General features: G+C 45.7%; 1 protein-coding gene across 1 annotated transcript in view; it reads left to right on the top strand.

The window, feature by feature from the left end:
- Nucleotides 1-21,558, top strand: part of WSB2 (WD repeat and SOCS box containing 2) — a 258,576-nt gene that overhangs the window by 95,778 nt on the left and 141,240 nt on the right. Inside the window, exon 4 of the mRNA XM_086943273.1 lies at nt 4,170-4,393. Within this exon, the coding sequence (XP_086799399.1) occupies nt 4,170-4,393 (224 nt within the window). The remainder of the gene's footprint in view (nt 1-4,169; nt 4,394-21,558) is intronic.

The following is a 21,558-nucleotide window of genomic DNA, read 5'->3' as shown; positions in this document are numbered from 1 at the left end:
TATTGCCCAGAGTCGCAGAGTGTGAACCCGTGAGTCGAGTAGGCACCGGAGAGCCCAAGACCCGCCGAGGCGGGGAATTGAACCCTGGTCCAGGACCGATCTCAGCTTCTGGGTCTGCCGCCTCTAACCTCTGAGCCACACTTCTCCACACCCTCTCCCATTGCTTCGAATGCTGCAGCGTTCTGGCTACCTGGATTGACTAGTCTTATATCCTACGAGCAGGCCTGGTTCCAGGAATTGTTATCTGGGTGGGCCAAGGGTGCGTTTGGGTGGGCCAATGGTTGCCCAATTTATAACCATTCTTAAAGTAGATTACAAGCCCTAGAATTAAACACGGACATCGATTCACCAAAATACCAGGGGTAGCAGAAATGACATCACACATCCTTGACCTTAATGACATCACAAGAAGTGAAATCATATGACCTTTGACCCTCAATCTTCCTACGAAGTGGTCACATGACATATAAAACATGACTTACAATAAGACCTTGTTGAAAAATGTCTGTTTTAGATACCACTTGCATTAGGGTGCTGACGTCATATGAAAGGAGATCATTAATCGTTTTTCTTAGTTTTACATGAAAAAAATGTGTGTTCATCCGAAGAGGATAATTCCACATTTATTCTTAGATAATGGTCGGATATTTATGATTCTCTTGTGGCTGCTTATGCAATAGGCATGCACTGCGCTATGGGAATACAGTGTATGCCACATCCTACAATATATTACTGAGTGCATCATGCACAGACTAAAATACATAAACAACTTCAGAATCCACACACACTGTAGGGGCCTGTGTTCGACCTCTTAGTCGCAGGTTCAAATCCTGGTGGCTCCACTCACCCTTTCATCCTTCTGAGGTCAATAAATTGAGTATCATTGAGTTGGGTGACAATAAACATCTGTTATTCCGTGCCAAGATATGAACGTGAATTTTACAAATAAACATGCTATGTTAGAAAATTGAGGTGCAGAAGGACGCTCACAGCTCTGTGCTCCGATGCCACTGCACCTCCTGCATCATTGGCAGGTAACACCCTGTCTCCACTCCCCCATACACACCGCCTAACGGCAGCTTGCCTCAGACATGAGATACGGTTGCCACATTGCCGTTTTCTTCCGACATGAATATTTTAATGTCTCATCCAGTGTAAAAATAGAGAAAATCACCCAAAGTCAGAATTTTTCCTCTATGCAGTGAATACTTGGTACAATATTTATAAAAAACAATGCACTTAAAAATGTGTTATAGAGGTTCCTTAACGACACCTGACTAGGGTTGCCACCTAGCCAATTTCTTTGCTCACACCATCTGTATTTTAATGCCACAGCTGGTATAAAAATGAGCAAAACCGCCTAAAGCAAGACTTTTTAACCCTTATCTGTACCTAATTCAAACAGCAACTATAAATGGAAAATACTTTTAAATGAATTCTAGAGCTGCAAAGATTCCTGACTATTAAATCTAGTAAAAAGCAGACGAAAAGTAATGGTCCAAATGTATACATACAATTGTATTCATAGTTCTATTTAGTATCATGACCATGCCTGTGCACACTCTTAAAACTACAACAAATAGCCGGTATTTTCTTTTGGAAAGGTGACGGCGCTACTCCAGATTGATAATTAATGTAAACAAAGTGAAAAAGCATCACGGTCTTTGGCTATCCTCATGGCCTCTTCTGCCACCTCGGAGGGCCAGAGGTCCTGTTTGGGTGGGCCTGTCCAACCTGGACCATCCGCTAGAACCGGGCCTGCCTACGAGGATATCCTAAAAAGAGCAGGGATAGCCAGGAACACTTCCAGCAGACGAGCACGTTTCAGTGGGGCTGGACACTTTGGGTCAGCAAGGAGGTCGATGAAGGTAAATTGAGTTGCTACATGGGTGGTGTCTCTAAAGATGGAAGAGGAGGGTCCTTCAAGTGTTAATTCAGAGAGTCCAACGACATTGGCCCAAAAGAGGGGCATCCGTGGGTTCCTTAACAATGAGGCCTGCAGTTCATTGTATCAGTCACGCTTGAACTGGGTGGGCGTTACTTGCACGGCAATGATAATTGGGCTCACTCACACCTGATTAAGATGTTTACAAGAAAACCCTGACACTCACAATATTTCAAAATAGATTGATGACAAGAATCTGTCAATCTAACCCAAAGAGAAAAGAATGAAGAGAGATTCCTCGTAACACAGGACACCCGAGAAATAGTCATCTAATCAGTCATTGATTTATTTTTTTAATACAAAAAAGTTGCAAAGACTAGCATATCAGTTTAACACAATCATAAAGTTTCTTCCATGATGCGAATAGCAGTTCAGTCCTTGTGAAGAACATGAGAAACCGCCAACTCGCGTTTCGTCACCACCATGACTTTCTCTAGGCTCAAAGTTAATACAGAGAAGTTGGCCAGCTCGACGGATGTAGTCAAAATAGTCCGGTCAGATCAGCATTCAGAGTTTAATAATAGTAATATCTAATTCTTCTTCAATCTTCGTTATTGCTGAGGGTACCATAAAACCTGTCTTCAAAAGAGTCGTATTTGTGGGCTATGTAAAAAGCAAAGTTTCTAGTCTCCTAGTAGATAATCAGTACAGCATCTGGGGCACTATAAGTCCCTAATTTCCGTGCTGAAAATTCTTACAAAGCGCAACAGTTACCTATCGTCTCTGCTGTAACCTGATTGAAGACAGACTGTTTTACCACTTCTTTCAGACTATTTTGTTTCTCTTAGCATTAGTTTTCTTTCTAGGGGCCACGTTCAGTTGTGGGATGTTGTTCACTTCTTCATTCCTGCCATTGAAGGCTTATGGGTATGTTCAGTTGATTTCTTACATTTTGACCATACCCGTTTTCCTCATGGCCTTCTGTAGGTTGTTCAAAAAGATTATTTAGGATTGTAAACTGCAGGTTTTATTTCTGCCACTACTTGGCGCAAGAATCTCGCAGGGCGGTGATTCGATACAGCCACTGAGATAACAGAACCATATTTACCAGTGCTGTTTACTTTTAATTTCAGGACTGCGGCACGCTGGACAAATATAAACGTTCTCAGTTCCTTAGAATAAGTGCTGTGGCGTCCACATGCAGCCACCAGCCTAAATGAGGTGCTGGACTCATTTAGCACTGTTTAAGTGAGTAGGGTCCCAAAATATCCCCAAAGACTGGTATGTGCATTGTGGTCCTTCCATAGAGCAGCCTAATCCAAACTTATGTGTCATAGACAGCTCAAGTAAGAGATTGCAACCAGCTACGAGAGCTTACATCAAATGACTGACTGACCATCAAGTAGTTGCTTTAAGATTGAGATATACCAGCTGTTTGCACTGTCAGTCATGTTTGTAGGCTCCAAGAAGGAATGGAGGTGAAGCAAGGGACAAGAAATACCGAGTTAGCATGTTTATGAATGATCTAGAAGAAGAAGAAGGAATGCTGCAGCTGGTTTGAGCCAGCCCGATTAATTCAGACCACCACATTTTAAGATCATGATGACCTATTCCTTCTAACACAAAAACAGTCATGACATTTAATTGATCACGAACTTCAATAAAAGATGTAATTTCAAGTGATTAGCTCATAAATGCGGTCTGCATGCTTGACACAATGTATAATCAATATCTGCACATTGTGATAAAGCAACCGTCACATTTACACATACTCGGTCTTTCTTTAAAGATGAGAACATGAGGGGAAAAAAGGGTGCAGATGATTGCAGGAGGGATAATCGATGGGGCAAACGGTGTGAAAAATCGGGGACTAAAGATGTAGGATTGTTGGTCTGTTACAGAAATGCCAGGGAGAGCCAGGTACCAGTGTCTACAACCCAACGCATTCACTGAGGAGGACGCTAAGACAGCAAACAGATAGGCACAAATACAATCACAGACAGCATGGATTTTGTGACACAGCACACAAGCATACACTTGGAAGGACAAGGAGATGAAAGGACTGAACAAAGGAAGGCCATGTGTATAAATCCAGGTTTTATATTTATTTCTTATGTAGACACTTAACACAAAATCCGATTTTGGTGTCACGTAGACTGGTGCTAGTCCCTGGCTTCTCTTTTGAGAAATCCCTTTTGCTACATAGAATTATTTAGTCTTCATACCCACTCAATAACCTTTCTTTTTAGAATAATTTTTGAAAAATGTGTTTCTTATTTTGTAGGAGCCCACACACGTTTGAACAAAAGAGCCTGTGTGCAAAAGCAGCAGATGTCAGAGTGCGAGGGTCTGGCGCCAAAGAGAAGACTTTGGACTGTGGACAGATTGTGTGGGGTCTAGCCTTTGATGCCTCATCCAGCAAGTGGGGGCCCCACTCTGGCCTATCTGGCTTGATTCTGGCCACAGGCCTGAATGATGGTCACATCAAGGTGTGGGAGGTATTGACAGGTGCGTGAAACCCATGTATTAAAAAAAAATCAATCTTCTAGGTTTCTGTTTTTCCTTTTTTATGTCTTTGAAAAAATAAATATTGAATGATCTGTTCACTTTTGTCTTTTCACAGCACTACGGCTCTCACCTTGACAATATCCACACTCTTATTAGCTGGCTGGTCATGCTACGGTGATCAGCCAAATGCACTACTGCCAACCATGCCAATCCCCCTTTAACAGTAGGACTTCCTGAGCATTACTATCCCACACATCTGGAAATCAAGGCTGACATCTCTTGAGGTTCCGGTTTAGTTCTCTTTGGACCTACAACAGGCCAGGATTCTGAATTCCTACTCAATCAGTCAGTTCCCCCATAGCAACATTAGTAATTCCCTGTTCTGTGCCTAATATTTAACTTCTCATGCCGCCACAAAAATCATTCAAGCATCTTCTGGAAGCACGCACCTCAAGCAAAATCGAACCCACCACAAAAAGCATAAATCTGACACACCTTCGGTTTCACTCGGCCGTCTTTCAAGCATCCAACATAGTGAAAGAACATTGAAGACCAGTATTAGACTAAATGTTTTATTAAGATCAGTATAAGTATAAACCATAATAGAAGTATAGTTTGTAATCTCATTGAAAGCTCATCCTTGTCCTCACGCAGTAGAAGATTGTAATTTCCCTTACTATGATGTTCCTTAATATTCATGGACAGAATATCTCCTCTTGTGCATTGTATGTTGTAACACCTTTTTTCAAAGACCAATTTCTGTTTCCAAAAGAGTATATTGAATCAATAATTTTTCTATTGCCAGTTTGACTTAAAAAGTAGCTTAGCTAAACAGCTGTGTTATACATTCTTCCTTTTATATGTAAACAAATAAGCGTCTCCATAGGCAGCACACTCACAGAAGCAATTGTGGGACACCCCCGCGCCGCACGGCCACCAGCTGCTGCGTGTGCCCCTTGCCTGCCCTCTGCCTCGCTGCTGCCTCGTTTGCCGGCTGCCGCCGCTGCGAGTGTTTTTCCCCTTGTTTTGACGGTTTTTTGTGCTTGCCTTGTTTAACTTTGTGTAACTCTCTTTTTCCCCGCTTTTTGCGTTAATTTGTGCCTGTTTTTGCATTTTTTACGTGTTTGCTCTCCTTCCTTGTTGTCCGCCTACCGCGCCGCCCCCCGCCCTCCCTTCCCGCCATCGCCGCTTGTCCCCGCCCCTTTTGTCTTCTGTAACCCTCCCCGCTCCCGCCTCCCAGCTGCCCCGCCCACCCGCGCACTTCGCCTTAAATGGCGACCGTGCGAACGCGCAGCGGTCACGCGCAGCGGGCGCGCCGATTGTGCGCCGAAGGCGCGCCAAAGGTAAGCCCGTCTGCGCCCGTCCGCGACCGGATCGCGACCAGCGCCAGGACCCCTGGCCCACGAAGACCCCGACCGACCCGCCTGACGTACTCAGCCGCCACCCTCATCGCTCTCAACACCGGCCGACTCCCAGAATGCCACCAAGCCACTCCAAGACGCACCCACGGACCGTTCAGCTGCCACGCCTGCAAGTTCTCCTGCATCCGGACCAGCCCCGCACCAGCACCCGCCAAGTCGAACTCCAGCAGCACCCACCTCAAGTGCATCCTGCTCAACACCCGCTCCGTCCACAGACACGCCATCGAACTCTGGAACCTTCTAGACGCCACAGCCCCTGACGTTGCCTTCCTCACGGAGACCTGGATGAACGCCTCTTCAGCTCCCGACATCGCCATCGCTATCCCAGAGGGCTACAAGATCGTCCGGAGGAACCGAAACGCCAACCAGATGGGAGGAGGCATCCCCATCATCCACAGAAACACCATCCGTCTCACGACCAGCACCGACAACACCCTGACCAGCGCCGAACACCTGCATTTCCAGATCCACACCAACCCGAACACCACCCTCAGAGGCACCCTGATCTACCGACCCCCTGGACCACGCACGCAATTCAGCGAGGACATCGCCGACTTCATCAGCCCGCATGCCCTCCCCTCCGCTGACTACATCCTCCTGGGAGACCTCAACTTCCATCTGGAGAACAACAACGACCACAACACCAGCACCCTGCTCGACAACCTCGCCAACCTGGGACTCAAGCAACTGGTGTCCACCCCCACCCACCTCGCCGGACACACACTCGACGCCGTCTTCTCATCCAGCACAGACATCGACTTCAGCCACGCCACAGAGCTTCAATGGACGGACCACAGCTGCGTCCACTTCACCTTCAAGAGAACGACGACCCACCAACACCAGCAACACACCGCCCGCAGAAGCTGGAACAAGATCACAGCAGACCAGCTCGCCACCTCCCTGAGCCAACACCCTCCTGCCAGCTCAGCGAACCCCAGCCAGGCCGCCGATAACATCACGAAGTGGATCAGCAACTGCGCGGACGAACTCGCCCCGCTGAGGACCCCGCCTAGCAGACCCGGCAGCAAGAAGGCCCCATGGTTCACCGACGAACTCAAGAGCTCCAAGAAGAACTGCCGAGCCCTCGAGAAAGTCTGGAAAAGGGAACCGACACCGGACAACAGGACCTCCCACAAACTTGCCACCCGGAAACACCACCAGCTGATCCGCGCCGCCAAGAGAACAGCATTCAAGGACCGGTTGGACAACAACGCACACAACAGCAAGGAACTCTTCAACATCGTGAAAGAGCTTTCCAACCCCAGCGCAGGAAACAACGACATCACCCCATCGCAAGACCTCTGCAACTCCCTCGCCTCATACTTCCACAACAAGATCACGGACATACACAGCAGTTTCAACAACCAACCAACGCACACCACGACCGACCAGCCACCCCCCCCCCACCACCACCCTCCACGCCTGGACCCCGATCAGCACCGAAGACACCATCCGCACGATGAACTCCATCCACTCCAGATCACCAACCGACCCCTGCCCTCACCACGTCTTCAACAAGGCTGACGCTGTCATCGCACCCCACCTGCGAGACATCATCAACACATCCTTCGACACCGCCATCTTCCCTGAAAGCTGGAAACACGCCGAACTCAGCGCTCTACTCAAGAAACCAACAGCGGACCCCACCGACCTCAAGAATTACCGCCCCATCTCGCTTCTCCCGTTTCCAGCCAAAGTCATCGAGAAGACTGTCAACAAGCAGATGGCCGCCTTCCTCGAGACGAACGGATCCCTCGACCCCTCACAGTTCGGCTTCCGAGCCAAACACAGCACCGAGACCGCCCTCATCGCCGCCACCGATGACATCCGAGCCCTGATGGACAATGGAGAAACAGCGGCCCTCATCCTCCTAGACCTCTCCGCGGCATTCGACACGGTCTGCCACCGCACCCTAATACGGCGCCTCAGCAACATCGGAATCCAGGACAAGGCGCTGGAATGGATCATCTCCTTCCTCGACGGAAGAACACAGCGAGTCCGCCTACCACCATACAAGTCAGAGGCCTCCGAAGTCATCTGCGGCGTCCCCCAAGGATCATCCCTGAGCCCCACCCTCTTCAACGTCTACATGAGCCCCCTCGCGGCCATCGTACGCAAACACAACCTCAGCATAATCTCCTACGCCGACGACACCCAGCTGATCCTCTCCCTGACCAACGACCCCGCCGCCGCCAGAGCCAACCTGCACGAAGGGATGAAAGAGGTAGCCGAGTGGATGACGACCAGCCGCCTGAAACTGAACTCTGACAAGACGGAGGTCCTCATCCTGGGCTCCTCACCCTCCGCCTGGGACGACTCCTGGTGGCCTCCCGCCCTGGGCACCGCACCCAAACCGACAGACCATGCACGAAACCTGGGCTTCATCCTGGACTCCTCCCTCTCCATGACCAGGCAAGTCAACAGCGTCTCCTCGGCGTGCTTCAACATCCTACGCATGCTACGGAAGATCTTCTGGTGGATCCCCACAGAGACCAGGAAGACCATCACCCAGGCCCTCGTCACCAGCCGTCTGGACTACGGCAACGCCCTCTACGCCGGGACCACCGCCAAGCTCCAGAAGAGACTCCAGCGGATCCAAAACGCCTCAGCCAGACTCATCCTCGACATCCCACGATCCAGCCACATCTCCGGACATCTGAGAGACCTTCACTGGCTCCCCATCAACAAGAGAATCACCTTCCGCCTCCTCACCCACGCACACAAAGCCCTACACGACCAAGGCCCGAGCTACCTCAACAGCCGAGTCAACTTCTACGCTCCCAAACGCCACCTCCGATCAGCCAACCACGCCCTCGCCGCCGTCCCCCGCATCCGAAGAGCGACTACAGGAGGAAGGTCCTTCTCCTACCTGGCCGCCAAGACCTGGAACTCCCTCCCGTCCGACCTGCGCCTGACCCAAGACCACCTCTCCTTCAGGAAGAAGCTGAAGACCTGGCTGTTCGAGCAGTAGCGGCACCCCCCCCCCCAGCGCCTTGAGACCCTACGGGTATGTAGCGCGCTTTATAAGTGTCACTGATTGATTGATTGATTGATTGATTACTCTTCTATAATAGAGAAGGGTCAACTGTGCATGTTCTCCTTCATCATTATCTTTACATCATTCATAAAAATCTACCATACACCTCTCTGATGCCAGTTAATTGGATTGTAGGATAATGATTACAATCCTTATTTCCAATGTAGCTATGGATGTGAAATGAGTCAAAATAACACTGCACTACCTGATGGGACTTTAAAGCATCCTTGTGCTTTAAAATGACTCAATAATTTCGCTCAAATTAGGCTTTTGCCCACCTAAATGTGTTTTCCCCTTTTAGAATGAATTTAAAAAGAGCAACATAGCAGCATATATATATATATATATATATATCTGTCAATCCTTCTTGTCAACATGCAAAAGTAGGCACCGACTCCGTGGGGTAGTTTTCAAGGATTATTGCTTTATTCCATACTGATTTAGACGTGTTTCGACGGTCACAGCCGCCTTGGTCACTACATCTAACTTCACCCAAGTATGTGCTCATTATATACTGGTTTAAACATGACACAAAAGGGAAAAAAAGGGGGGGGGGTTCCGTGTAAATTAAAAAAATTCACCAGTTGTCATGGAGATTGACAGGTAAGTGATGTACATAGTAAAGTTATTGACAAAAAAGTGCAAGTCCTCCAAAGAAAATTATACAAGTTAGTCATTGTAAGGCAGAAATTCAACATTATATACAGTTCACACTCTGCTATGTCCTATGTTTAAACATTTTAAATTGCGTTTATATAATTACTCATGCCTCCCTTGGTTTAGTATGTTATTTTGATCATTTTAAGCGCCAGTTTGTGTAAGCGTGTGATGGAAATGGAGAAGGTATTCTGGGCCCGTGAGTACAAGAAGGGTGCTGCATGCGCAATCTGTAACTTTGAGTAGATGTCTGTGGCCTGTGTGTCTGACCGGAGCGGACGGAGTGTGTTGCCATTGCCTGCTTCTCGATCTCTTTGCCCTTACATTTCCGCTGGAAGTCCAGGTATGTTTGAGGCTCCCATGGTGCGACCGAGCAGGATCTGGCCACAAGATGAATTTATTGGCACAGGTAAACAGCCAGGACGCGTGTCGGGCTACGGGAGCCCTTGATCACATGCAGAGCATTTACATATTTGTACCGTTTATATGCAGTGGACACAAGTACCCGCCTCCCTGGCTCCAACTTTTTCCAGGTCACATGACCATGGATACCTATTGGAAGGCTTTTTTTAAAAACGGACTGGAAACGCTGGACTACAAAGTCCATCATGCCTGGCGAACACCACACTACGGTTGTCCACTAGAGGACTGGCAATGATACAAATATACATCCTCCGTGGCTCGCGAACAGTTCCTGCTTGCCTGGGCTGCCTTTGAGAAAGTTCACAGTGTGAACGAAACGCGTCCGGACTACTGGCCATCACTGCTCAAATAAAATGCTTGTAACATGGGTGTCGCGTGTGCGGCTCAACTTCCTTCCTTGAAGGGGGAGAAAACGAGGTGATATAGAGCGGTGTGGTCCCGTCGCAGAGCAACGCACCGCCAGATATATATATATATATATATATATATATATATATATATATATATCACACAGAAATTCTCCTCAAGCCACCTCTGACTCACTCAGACCGGCGAAGCTAGAAACAGGAGACGGACGACAGGATCTGGCCACAAGATGAATTTATTGGCACAGGTAAACAGCCAAGACGCGTTTCGGGCTACGGGAGCCCTTGATCACATGCAGAGCATTTACATATTTTTACCGTTTATATGCAGTGGACACAAGTACCCGCCTCCCTGGCTCCAACTTTTTCCAGGTCACATGGCCATGGATCCATAAGAGGTACTATTGAACAACGACACTGCAGAGATTCATCGTAGAGAGCTGGTTTTTTAGACAAATATCACAATCACATTAAATTTGTAAAAAACATAAATGTTATGTCTCCCCTAACCGCTCTTAACATACAGCATCCATTGTGAATGTAGTCTCCTCATTGTTGAGATACAGTTAATCAAAGATCAATATCGGTATATATATATATATATATATATATATATATATATATATATATATATATTTTTTTTTTTTTCCAAACTCCGGTTCTGTAGAGATTGTCAAGCGAGTGGTCTGGCTCGGGTTACTGGATAACCCTAATGTACCAAAATGATTCCTCCCAGTCAGCAGGAAATGCCAGACACTCCAATTTGCTGCAAATAAGTTTATTAATGGCAAAATTACGTGTTTCGGCCTGCTCCTCCATCACTGTCTACAAAGTTCCATTATCATGTTCTCTTTTTTAAATTCATTTACAAAAATAGAAAGCGGATTACATCGTCACATCGTGACTTGAACAGTGAAATGAAACCATGGCGGCCTTGTTGTAACATCGAAAGGTGTTCACAAATAGAATCACTTTCTAATTCTACTGATGTCAAACAAGTGCAAATGATCGAAATGTATGAAAATAATTTTGTAATTACGAATGGAAACAATAAAAAATTTTGCACAAAATTCGAATTGATTAACATTTACATATACTCTATCGCAATTTCATATATTATGAATTGTAAACAGATGACTGCTTGGTTATGCCCCAGTGGGCTATTACACCACAATTACAGAGTCATGCCCCAGTCGGCCATGATGTGCAGAGTTTCATCAAGTAAACCGAAAGCTGATAGGTTCATGTAACTCACTATCAACAAAGAAGAAGGTGAATATCCCTGCACCTGTGTGAATAAAAAAATTTACTAATTGTAAAAACTTTAAAAGAACCCTACCGTACAGATCCTGCAAATATAATCGACATTTCCTATGTATGCAGATGGATTTCTAGTTCTTCACTAGAAGTCAAACCCTGTGGCATAAGGGTTTCAAAATCAATAATGTATTTTGATTCTTGTTTGCGCAGCATATGTTCCAGATTTCCACCCCTGGCATGGATGGTCACTGAAACAACCATCATTTTTAACAATTTCTCTTTTTGAAAATGGCAATTAAAGAAATGGCGCACCACCGGGTAGTGCTTGTCATTATGTCTTATAGCACGCAGATGCTCTAAAACTCTTCTCTTTGCACGATGTATCGTGCTCCCTATGCACGTTGTATTACAAGGGCAAGTAAGAGCATACACGCAGGAGGTGGTGTTACAACTTAGGTGTTTTATGATCTCAAACATTCTCCTTGAGTTCGGTATTTGAAACTTAACACAGTCTATAATATTGCTACTAGCTTTGTAATTTCTGCAACAATGGAAGCCTGAGTGTCCCACCATTCTTGGTTTCTCATCTTTTGTTACCATGTCGACACTCAAATCATCCCGTAAAGATCTACCTTTTTTAAAAGTAAATTCAGGATTGCTATTCAATTATTTAGTCAAAGTTTCACCAATTTTAAGGACATGCCAGTGTTTTTTTATAATTTTCCGCAAATCAGTTGCTTAAAATGAAAATGTTGTGATAAACCTGATATTTGTAGAGTCTTCCTTTTTGTTTTTTTAATGCAAAAGTTCAACTCTTGTCACTGACTCAACTCGCTTACTGGCCTGCTCAATAATCTTGTTACTATATCCTCGTTCTGAAAAACGTTAACACATTATTTCTTTTTCACAAGCATATGCTGTTCCTGTACTGCGATTGCGTTTAGCCCGTAATAGTTCCTCTTGGGGGATATTCTAAATCCGGCTTGATGATGCGCACTTCTTGCATTCAAAAGACTATTGCCTTCTGATAACTTCCTGAATAAAGTAGTTTTGAGCTTCCCTTCCTCCACAGCTAACCGTACATCCAAGAATTCAATACCTTCAAGGCATGTGGGCTGCTGAATTCATATCTGTGCATAGATCGCCGCCTAGTGTTGGGTCCGGATGATTGCACATTGTTGTCTTGGAAGAGCATTCGAAGAGCCACCATGGGAGGAAGATCCTTCTCCTACCTGACTTGGAACTCCCTCCCCATCCACCTCCGTCTCACCCAGGACCACCTCTCCTTCAAGAAGCAACTCAAGACCTGGCTGTTCGAGCAGTAGCAGTCCCCTCTCCCCCAAGCGCCTTTAGACCCTCTGGGTGAGTAGTGCGCTATACAAATTTCCTGATTGATTGATTGATTGATGATGATGCCCTCTCCACGGCAGGGCTGCCGTGCGTAATTTTATCCAACAAATGCGAGCTTCACTGTGTTTTTAGCCGCCCAAGAAGAAGAGGCTTATGGCCTTGAAACGCGTCGGCAAGATTAAAGAAGTTGGAGCTAAGAGGCAGGCTGCATCATGATGCCTGGTGGTAGAGCACGGTTGAGTGTCCACTTGATGCTTTGGGCACTTTTGTTGGATAAAATTACGCACAGCAGCCATGCCGTGGAGAGGGAACCATCATCAGCTGGGAAAGGAATGATGTCAGCTGAGAGAGGCTCCGGTTCTGAACTGTTCAAAGACTGTGAAAACACAAAAGCATAAAATGAATGAATACTAAGGTACATTTATGTTATTCATTCAAACCATACAATATAGACAAGCCATTGCTATTCTAACTTTTAATCGCTGGGTCAGAAGGAGAAAGCCCAGAGAGACCATTAGCTTATTATAATCCCAACACTTTGAATTTCTTAATTCCAACAGTGCTCCTTTATACTTGTAACACTTATTCCATCAGTCACTCACACGACTCCTCATGTAGTCACCGAATGTCAAAGCCCCTATATAATGAAGCAAAAACAACAAGTGATGGACCGAATGTGGATCAATGTCACACATTCCCCCAGTCAAAAGATCTGGGCCCAAATCCACCGTTTTTTTGCACTCCACACCACCCTGGGTTAGACAATGGCGATATGCAAATCAGCTCTGACCCTGTTGCCCCATGGGAACAGTCCAGTCCGAACTACAAAAGCCATGTCCTTCCCAGAACGGAATCGAGCATCCGAGGACCGGACCGGTTTCGAGGTAACACCTCTCATCAGCCCGGCTAGCTTGACTCCAAGTGGTGTGGAGTGCCTGGGACCCACGTCTGGGCATCCCCAGCGCACTTAGGGCGGCAATTGCAAAAACAAGTGATGGACCGAATGTGGATCAATGTCACACATTCCCCCAGTCAAAAGATCTGGGCCCAAATCCACCGTTTTTTTGCACTCCACACCACCCTGGGTTAGACAATGGCGATATGCAAATCAGCTCTGACCCTGTTGCCCCATGGGAACAGTCCAGTCCGAACTACAAAAGCCATGTCCTTCCCAGAACGGAATCAAGCATCCGAGGACCGGACCGGTTTCGAGGTAACACCTCTCATCAGCCCGGCTAGCTTGACTCCAAGTGGTGTGGAGTGCCTGGGACCCACGTCTGGGCATCCCCAGCGCACTTAGGCCGGCAATTGCAAAAACAACAAGTGATGGACCGAATGTGGATCAATGTCACACATTCCCCCAGTCAAAAGATCTGGGCCCAAATCCACCGTTTTTTTGCACTCCACACCACCCTGGGTTAGACAATGGCGATATGCAAATCAGCTCTGACCCTGTTGCCCCATGGGAACAGTCCAGTCCGAACTACAAAAGCCATGTCCTTCCCAGAACGGAATCAAGCATCCGAGGACCAGACCGGTTTCGACGAACACCTCTCATCAGCCCGGCTAGCTTGACTCCAAGTGGTGTGGAGTGCCTGGGACCCACGTCTGGGCATCCCCAGCGCACTTAGGGCGGCAATTGCAAAAACAACAAGTGATGGACCGAATGTGGATCAATGTCACACATTCCCCCAGCCCTAAGTGCGCTGGGGATGCCCAGACGTGGGTCCCAGGCACTCCACACCACTTGGAGTCAAGCTAGCCGGGCTGATGAGAGGTGTTACCTCGAAACCGGTCCGGTCCTCGGATGCTTGATTCCGTTCTGGGAAGGACATGGCTTTTGTAGTTCGGACTGGACTGTTCCCATGGGGCAACAGGGTCAGAGCTGATTTGCATATCGCCATTGTCTAACCCAGGGTGGTGTGGAGTGCAAAAAAACGATGGATTTGGGCCCAGATCTTTTGACTGGGGGAATGTGTGACATTGATCCACATTCAGTCCATCACTTGTTGTTTTTGCAATTGCCGCCCTAAGTGCGCTGGGGATGCCCAGACGTGGGTCCCAGGCACTCCACACCACTTGGAGTCAAGCTAGCCGGGCTGATGAGAGGTGTTACCTCGAAACCGGTCCGGTCCTCGGATGCTTGATTCCGTTCTGGGAAGGACATGGCTTTTGTAGTTCGGACTGGACTGTTCCCATGGGGCAACAGGGTCAGAGCTGATTTGCATATCGCCATTGTCTAACCCAGGGTGGTGTGGAGTGCAAAAAAACGATGGATTTGGGCCCAGATCTTTTGACTGGGGGAATGTGTGACATTGATCCACATTCAGTCCATCACTTGTTGTTTTTGCAATTTTCCTATATAATGAAGGGCTTACCTATAGTACGCTATTCTCCGGAATCAGAGAATCATTTGGCCACTGTTACGTAGGTCCAATATTCTATCTGAAAGAAGTGGTTCGGAGGTTTGTGATCCTTTAGGATTCTTTTACATCTGCTTCTTGCGAGTGTGATTGCAGTTCTCATCCCTTGGGAGCTCGTCTTTCTTGTATTTATGGGCTTCCGGGTATGATCTTGGGTGGCGTCAAGATCCTCACCCACATTGTTTCCTGGCTTGTTGGCTGGGCACGGGTTGTTCCGTGCATGAGAGGGCTGTCCCTTGCTTCTGGCCTTCTTAGGATTTGGGCACTGCCTCTCTATGTATTCCATCTCTTCTTTACACTAGCCCTTTGGTTGAACTTTTGTTTGTCGTTGTTCTTCCAATACTAATTTATTTTACTCTGTGGCCTGTTTGTCTGAATGGGCCTCCCAGGTATTGCCCCATCCACCTCAGTCCCGTTTTCCACTCCTCCATTGTATTCTTTATTTCTCTATTCTAGCAAAGTTGTTTCTCACCTGAGGTTTTCTTATTAACCCCTTTGATGCTCATGACGAGCTCAGCTCGTCATGAGGCACAGTGGAGCTGTGCTGATGACGAGCTGAGCTCGTCCTGAACAATGGGATTTCCAACAATTCAGCACCGGAGAAAATATCTCTAGCAGCGATGGTGTTAATAACCTAACCGTACCGTTCTGTCCGTAGTGCTGTTTTGGTCTGCTCATTGGTTTTCTGTGGTGCGAACGTCCACCCCACCCTCTCCCTTTAGACTGGACCATGTGACCGGTTCCCAAGTTGCTGTTGTCTCACCTTGGGCCCATTTTTTTAACCCTCTCATTACATGTGTTTTTTACCTTCTTGTCTTGGGATTCTACACCACATAGTCCCTGAGAGCGTCTTCTCTATGTGTTTCCTCTGCCTAACAAGGTCTATGGCTATGCTTGTTGCTATTGCTTGCAATGCTTTCTCAGCTATTGGTTGAACTCCTATGTCATGCCTACTTCTGTGACTGGGAGCTTGGCCCAGCAGTTTTAGCTGTTATCCTTAAACTTCCGCCTTAGTCTCATTGAAGTATTACCCTTCTGGGGGCTTTGTAGTGCTATTCATATGGAGTGTTCTTCCCACTTGTCTTGGTATTGTGCCATTCTTTTTCTCCCATGTCTATGCGCACTGTGGATTCAGTTCTGTACACGGTTCTCCCTGGGTTTTTTGTTGGGAGGTTTACTCCCACCCCTCCCTTCCTGGCGAGCGGCCTCTTTATTTCTTCTGCAGACCAGATAGCCTAGTCAGGGATATTTTGTGGAATCCGTGTGCAGCCCCTCCTCCAAAATCAAATAGAATAGTGAAGGAACATTTTGGGAAGGTGTTTTGTACCATTATGTTAAAAACAAAATGGACCCCTTACACTCAAAAATTCTCAAGCATCTTTGAATCCCCAAAGGACAAAACCAATAAAGATGACATCCCTTTCGAATCCACCCTGAAAATTCTGTTCATGGAGTCTCTTTGACCAATATCCTGTCAAAAACCTCAGTAGCTATTTATTATGTTATGTTTTCCTACAATTGTAAAACCACACTGACGTGGCTGAAAATCCTGATGCAGCCCAAAAACTCTTGTAGTTCAGCTGATAGATCCTGCAGCCAGTCTCATCACAGAAAAATGAAGTCCACACTGTCAAACTACACTAGTTCCCGATTGCAGGTCCATATTTATTTTGAGACTAGATGCAATTGCTTTGCTCACTTGCAGAGAACCTATTAATCTCAAAAGGACTCTTGAGTACCAGGTATCAATCTCTTGTGAAACTAACTATCCCAGGTACAAAGTGCGAAATTCAGCAGACTATCGTTTCCGGTTTACATTACCACTGAGCACCTTAGTCGGATGTGTGCTATAAAAATATCCAAAATATAGCAAACCTGTTGCTGTAGGAACTATAGCATTTCCACTGTACATAAGAATATTTGATTGTTGCACGTTTCATTGTAAGTCGGCAGATCTTTCTTTATGTTAAGTCCTCAGTGCATCTTTCTATCTTGTTTTTTTCATTGGCAGCAGGCCCACCTGTCCCACCAGATATAGTTACCAGTATAGTTTACTTATGGTTGTGGATAGAGATGTCCTTCACCTTCCTGCTTCCTAGAAAATGTTTTACTTGTAGCCTCAGTCAGTTTCATTGCCTCCTCCTTTGATGCTTTGGCTCTCCGTGGTTTGAGAGCTAAGGCACCAGAACAGTTTGCCAAAAACAAATGTAATCTAGTATTTCAGATGTCAGCACCTCACCAGAATAAGTGTCTGTCTTCACTAATGCCACGATTAATCGTATTCTCATTGCTAATGATCTTTGATTACAGGACAAGGGATGCATGTCTGTGTAGCATTGAAATTGATTGTGCTGAGATAACACAGTATCAAGTGCAATATCTCAAATGTCAAGACTGTAAGGTTAAGGGACACATGATCCCACTAGCTCATAGTTTTCCAACCTCTTCAATTATAACTGCCTCTAATCATTGATAATCATCTCTATCTACTAGCACATATTGGTGGTAAAGTTGTGAGCACATTAAAAAAGATGGAATTCGTGACCATACTATTGAATCAAATACATTACCTGTAGTAATGTCTACACAAGTCAGGAAATAAATGCCATCACAGCAAGAGCCCTCTGCCACACATTTCTGTAATAGAATGAATTACCATTCAAGTAGAAGCTTTAAATGTATTTCAGAACTGTAATTTTGTCTCCAAACAGAAGTTTCAGAAGTACACACATTTTTTTTTATCAAATGCATTTTTGGTAATATACTTTATTGCCCATACCAAAGGCCTATTATTTTTCTTTAAAAAAAAGCCAAAATTCATTTTTCCTCCGTCCGCTTATTATTCTCATCAAGTAGTGACATATACTTGCCTGACATGGAGAGATTCCGTTTCATGTATTACCATTTTACATGGATTTTAAATTACAATTTTGAAAATACGGGTTTTAGAAAGTTTTTGGAAACGTACAATATGTCCAGGCAGACTGTTCCATTTACATTCAAAAGGGACCCTAGACCAAGAATTCTAAGGTTCCAAGCTTAATTTGGATTTATTTTCATACGCAAGACAATTCCATTTATTTATACATGTCTTGAGATGAAACGTACATGTTTGAAGAACACAACACAATACAATACAAAACTGATTTAGTGCAGTGTCTCACAAAGCTCATCATGACATAAAACACAACATATTTGTGAAAAAAGAAGTTATTTAGGATCAACTGGATTTTTGTGCATTTTGGGCAACCTATATATATATGTGGCCTTTTGGGATGCTCTACTGTAAGAAACGTCATGGTTTGTTCATTAATCCATCCCAAATCTTTTGCTTTCGTCAAGATAAGTGCTAGTGTACCTTCAAAATCATTAGTGGGATTCTTGTTGAATGGAATGTAAGTCTTAGTGTCCTTAACATGCTGGTCAACCTTGGTGTCATAGTAATCACTATTGAGAACCACAAGAGCTCCCCCTTTGTCTGCTGGTACAATTTTGATTAAATCATTGGAAGCTAATCTGTTTAATGTTGATGGAGAAGTTTGTCAATCGGCACTTGTCAGGTTTTATCGAAAGTGCAGGAGGGCTGGACCCCTCCCAGTCTGGGTTTAGGTCAAGGCACAGCACCGAGACCGCCTTGTTGTCCGTCGCTGACGATCTGCATATGCTACAGGATAGGGGTTTTTCCGTTATCCTGGTGCTTTTAGATTTGTCAGCGGCGTTCGACACGGTGTCACACGACACCATGACCTCCAGATTATTAGACATCGGGCTGAAGGGTAAGGTGCTGGCCTGGCTAAGGAGTTTTTTCACAAAACGTACCCAAAGTGTCATCTTGGGTATGTTTCGGTCGGAGGAGGTGGAGATCTCTAAGGGGGTGCCACAGGGCTCTTGTCTGAGCCCTACGTTATTTAACATCTATGTGGCCCCCCTGGCTAACATCATGAGATCCCAGTATCGTGCGCGGACGATACCCAACTCCTCTTTCCGTTCAAAACTTTGACATCTGAAGTGCGAAACTCCTTTGCCCGGGGCATGAAAGAAGTGGCCCAGTGGATGGCCTCAAACTTCTTACAGTGCAACGTCTCCAAAACGGAGGTGATGCTCTTCGGGGAAGGCAAACGCCTGTGGACTCCCGACTGGTGGCCGCAAGATCTGGGCCCAGTCCCTGAGCCCAAACAGTGCGTGAAAAATCTCGGAGTAAAACTGGACCAGGAGCTTTCCTTGAAACAACATGGAAACCAAGTGGTTGGCTCCTGTTTCCATGTAATTGGGCTTCTCCGAAAAGTGTTCCCCCTGCTCCCTGATACCACCAGAAGAACTTTGGTACAGGCGCTCGTGTTGAGCAGACTAGACTACTGCAACGGATTGTTGCTAGTTGCCAACGAGGGGGTCATTTCCAGGTTGCAGGTTGTGCAAAACACCGCGGCACGCCTTGTCCTTAATGCCCCTGCACGCACTCCATCTAAACCCCTGTTGGCCAAACTTCACTGGCTTCCAGTGAAACAGAGGGTAACGTTCAAGGCGTGCTGTATTATCCATAAGTGCCTTATAGGGAAAGGCCCTGACTACCTGACTAAAAGGTTTGGTGTATACGTTCCCTCTCGATCGCTTAGATCAGGAGATCAAGAACTCCTATGTGTCCCAAGGATTAAGAAGACAAGGCAAGGGGGCAGGGCCCTATCTGTTGCCGGCCCTAAGCTGTGGAATAATCTCCACAGAGAAATAAGACAATGCAGGGAAAACCTTCCGTTTAGGAAGAAACTAAAAACCTTTCTCTTCCAATGTTAGGTTATCTATACTAGGAAATAAGGATACATGAAAGAACCTGCTTTGCTTAAAATGATGCCAGGGGCGCGGAGATACTCCTTCGGGAGTCGATTCCCAGCGCGGTATAAGCTTGCAAATAAATAAGCTTGCAAATAAATGTAATAGATTCAGATCTAGTTAAGTTTCTTCTGCTAGTGGTTGTTTTGTGGATGTGATCCAGATCTTTCTTAATCAATGTTTAAAATAAGTCGAGAGACTTGTGAGATATTGGGGACAAAAATGTGCTCTTTGGCTTAAAGATCTTATCAGTGTGTTGTTTTGGCTCTGAAGTATCAGTTTCACCTGTCGTAATGTGGAAAAACCTGCGTAAGCGAAGTTTCCTCATGAATTTAAAAAGTGCCACTTCAGTCTCTAAATTGTTTGTCTGGTAGGTGGGTAAAAAGGACATACCTTTACTTAAAACTTTACACTCTTCTTGACTCAATGGTACATCCGAAATATTCATAATCCGTTCCTCCTGCTTCTTCCACCCTGCTTTTTTAGACCCTTTTCCCCATCTTGTTCGTTTGGTTTTGTGATTGTCTCGTCTGGGGGATGATTTGACGTGCGGCCTGATTTCAAAAAAGCCTACTTAAGGTCTAGGACCGAAATGCATTGGGAAATATAATTGGATACATAAGGAAGCTTGGAGTTATATGTTGAAAAAAAAGGATTGAAAACAACAATATGAAGAAATAATAAAGAAGATCAAGAAAAATTTATCAAGCGTCCGAAGTGCTTTTTGATATATGAATTAAAAGGATTTGGTATATGATTTTTTTTTTGATTGATGAAAAATTGTAACAGACTTTTAAGCATTTAGGGTATGAAAAAATGCAATGGAAATACTTAGACGTTTAAAATGTAAGCACCCACGGGGCTTGTGTATAGTGCGTCCCACAAGAACAGTGTCTGTTAATTTTTTTATTTTCCTGCCATAGCCATTTAGTGCCTGCAGTCTGTCTCTGGGTCAAATGACTTGGTGTAGCTGACTGTTTAGCTTTGTGTGTTCCTCCTAATCAGCCACACACAGTGGAGAGGTTAGGTTTGCCTGGAAGGGCCATCATTGGCAGGATGGGAGGACAGAGCTGGACACAACCCTACTTACACTTGAATAGGCTGATTCCTGCCTCCACACAAAGGGCTACATACCCCTTGTAGTTAGTCTGGAGCTAGGACAGGGGAGGCAGGTTGCCAGGGGACTTCAAAAAGAAACCACTAGAAGCATGTCCCACTTCAAAATAGCTCTAGTATAAATATTAGATCCCAGACACCAACTCTTCAGTACACTTCTGGACCTGTTGATAATCTGCTAGGAAGGAGAACTTTTGTACACTGCCACTCTGCTGGTCTACTTCTCTGAAGTACGACTGCACTGCTGATATTTTGCATGGGTGAGAAGGACTACCTGCATCTGTTGAAC

This window comes from Lissotriton vulgaris, chromosome 11 (genome assembly GCF_964263255.1).
Source record: "Lissotriton vulgaris chromosome 11, aLisVul1.2, whole genome shotgun sequence".
In the NCBI taxonomy this organism is placed as follows: Eukaryota; Metazoa; Chordata; class Amphibia; order Caudata; family Salamandridae; genus Lissotriton; species Lissotriton vulgaris.
The sequence above is the reverse complement of the archived record's forward strand: the minus strand, read 5'-3'. Positions and strand labels throughout refer to the sequence as shown.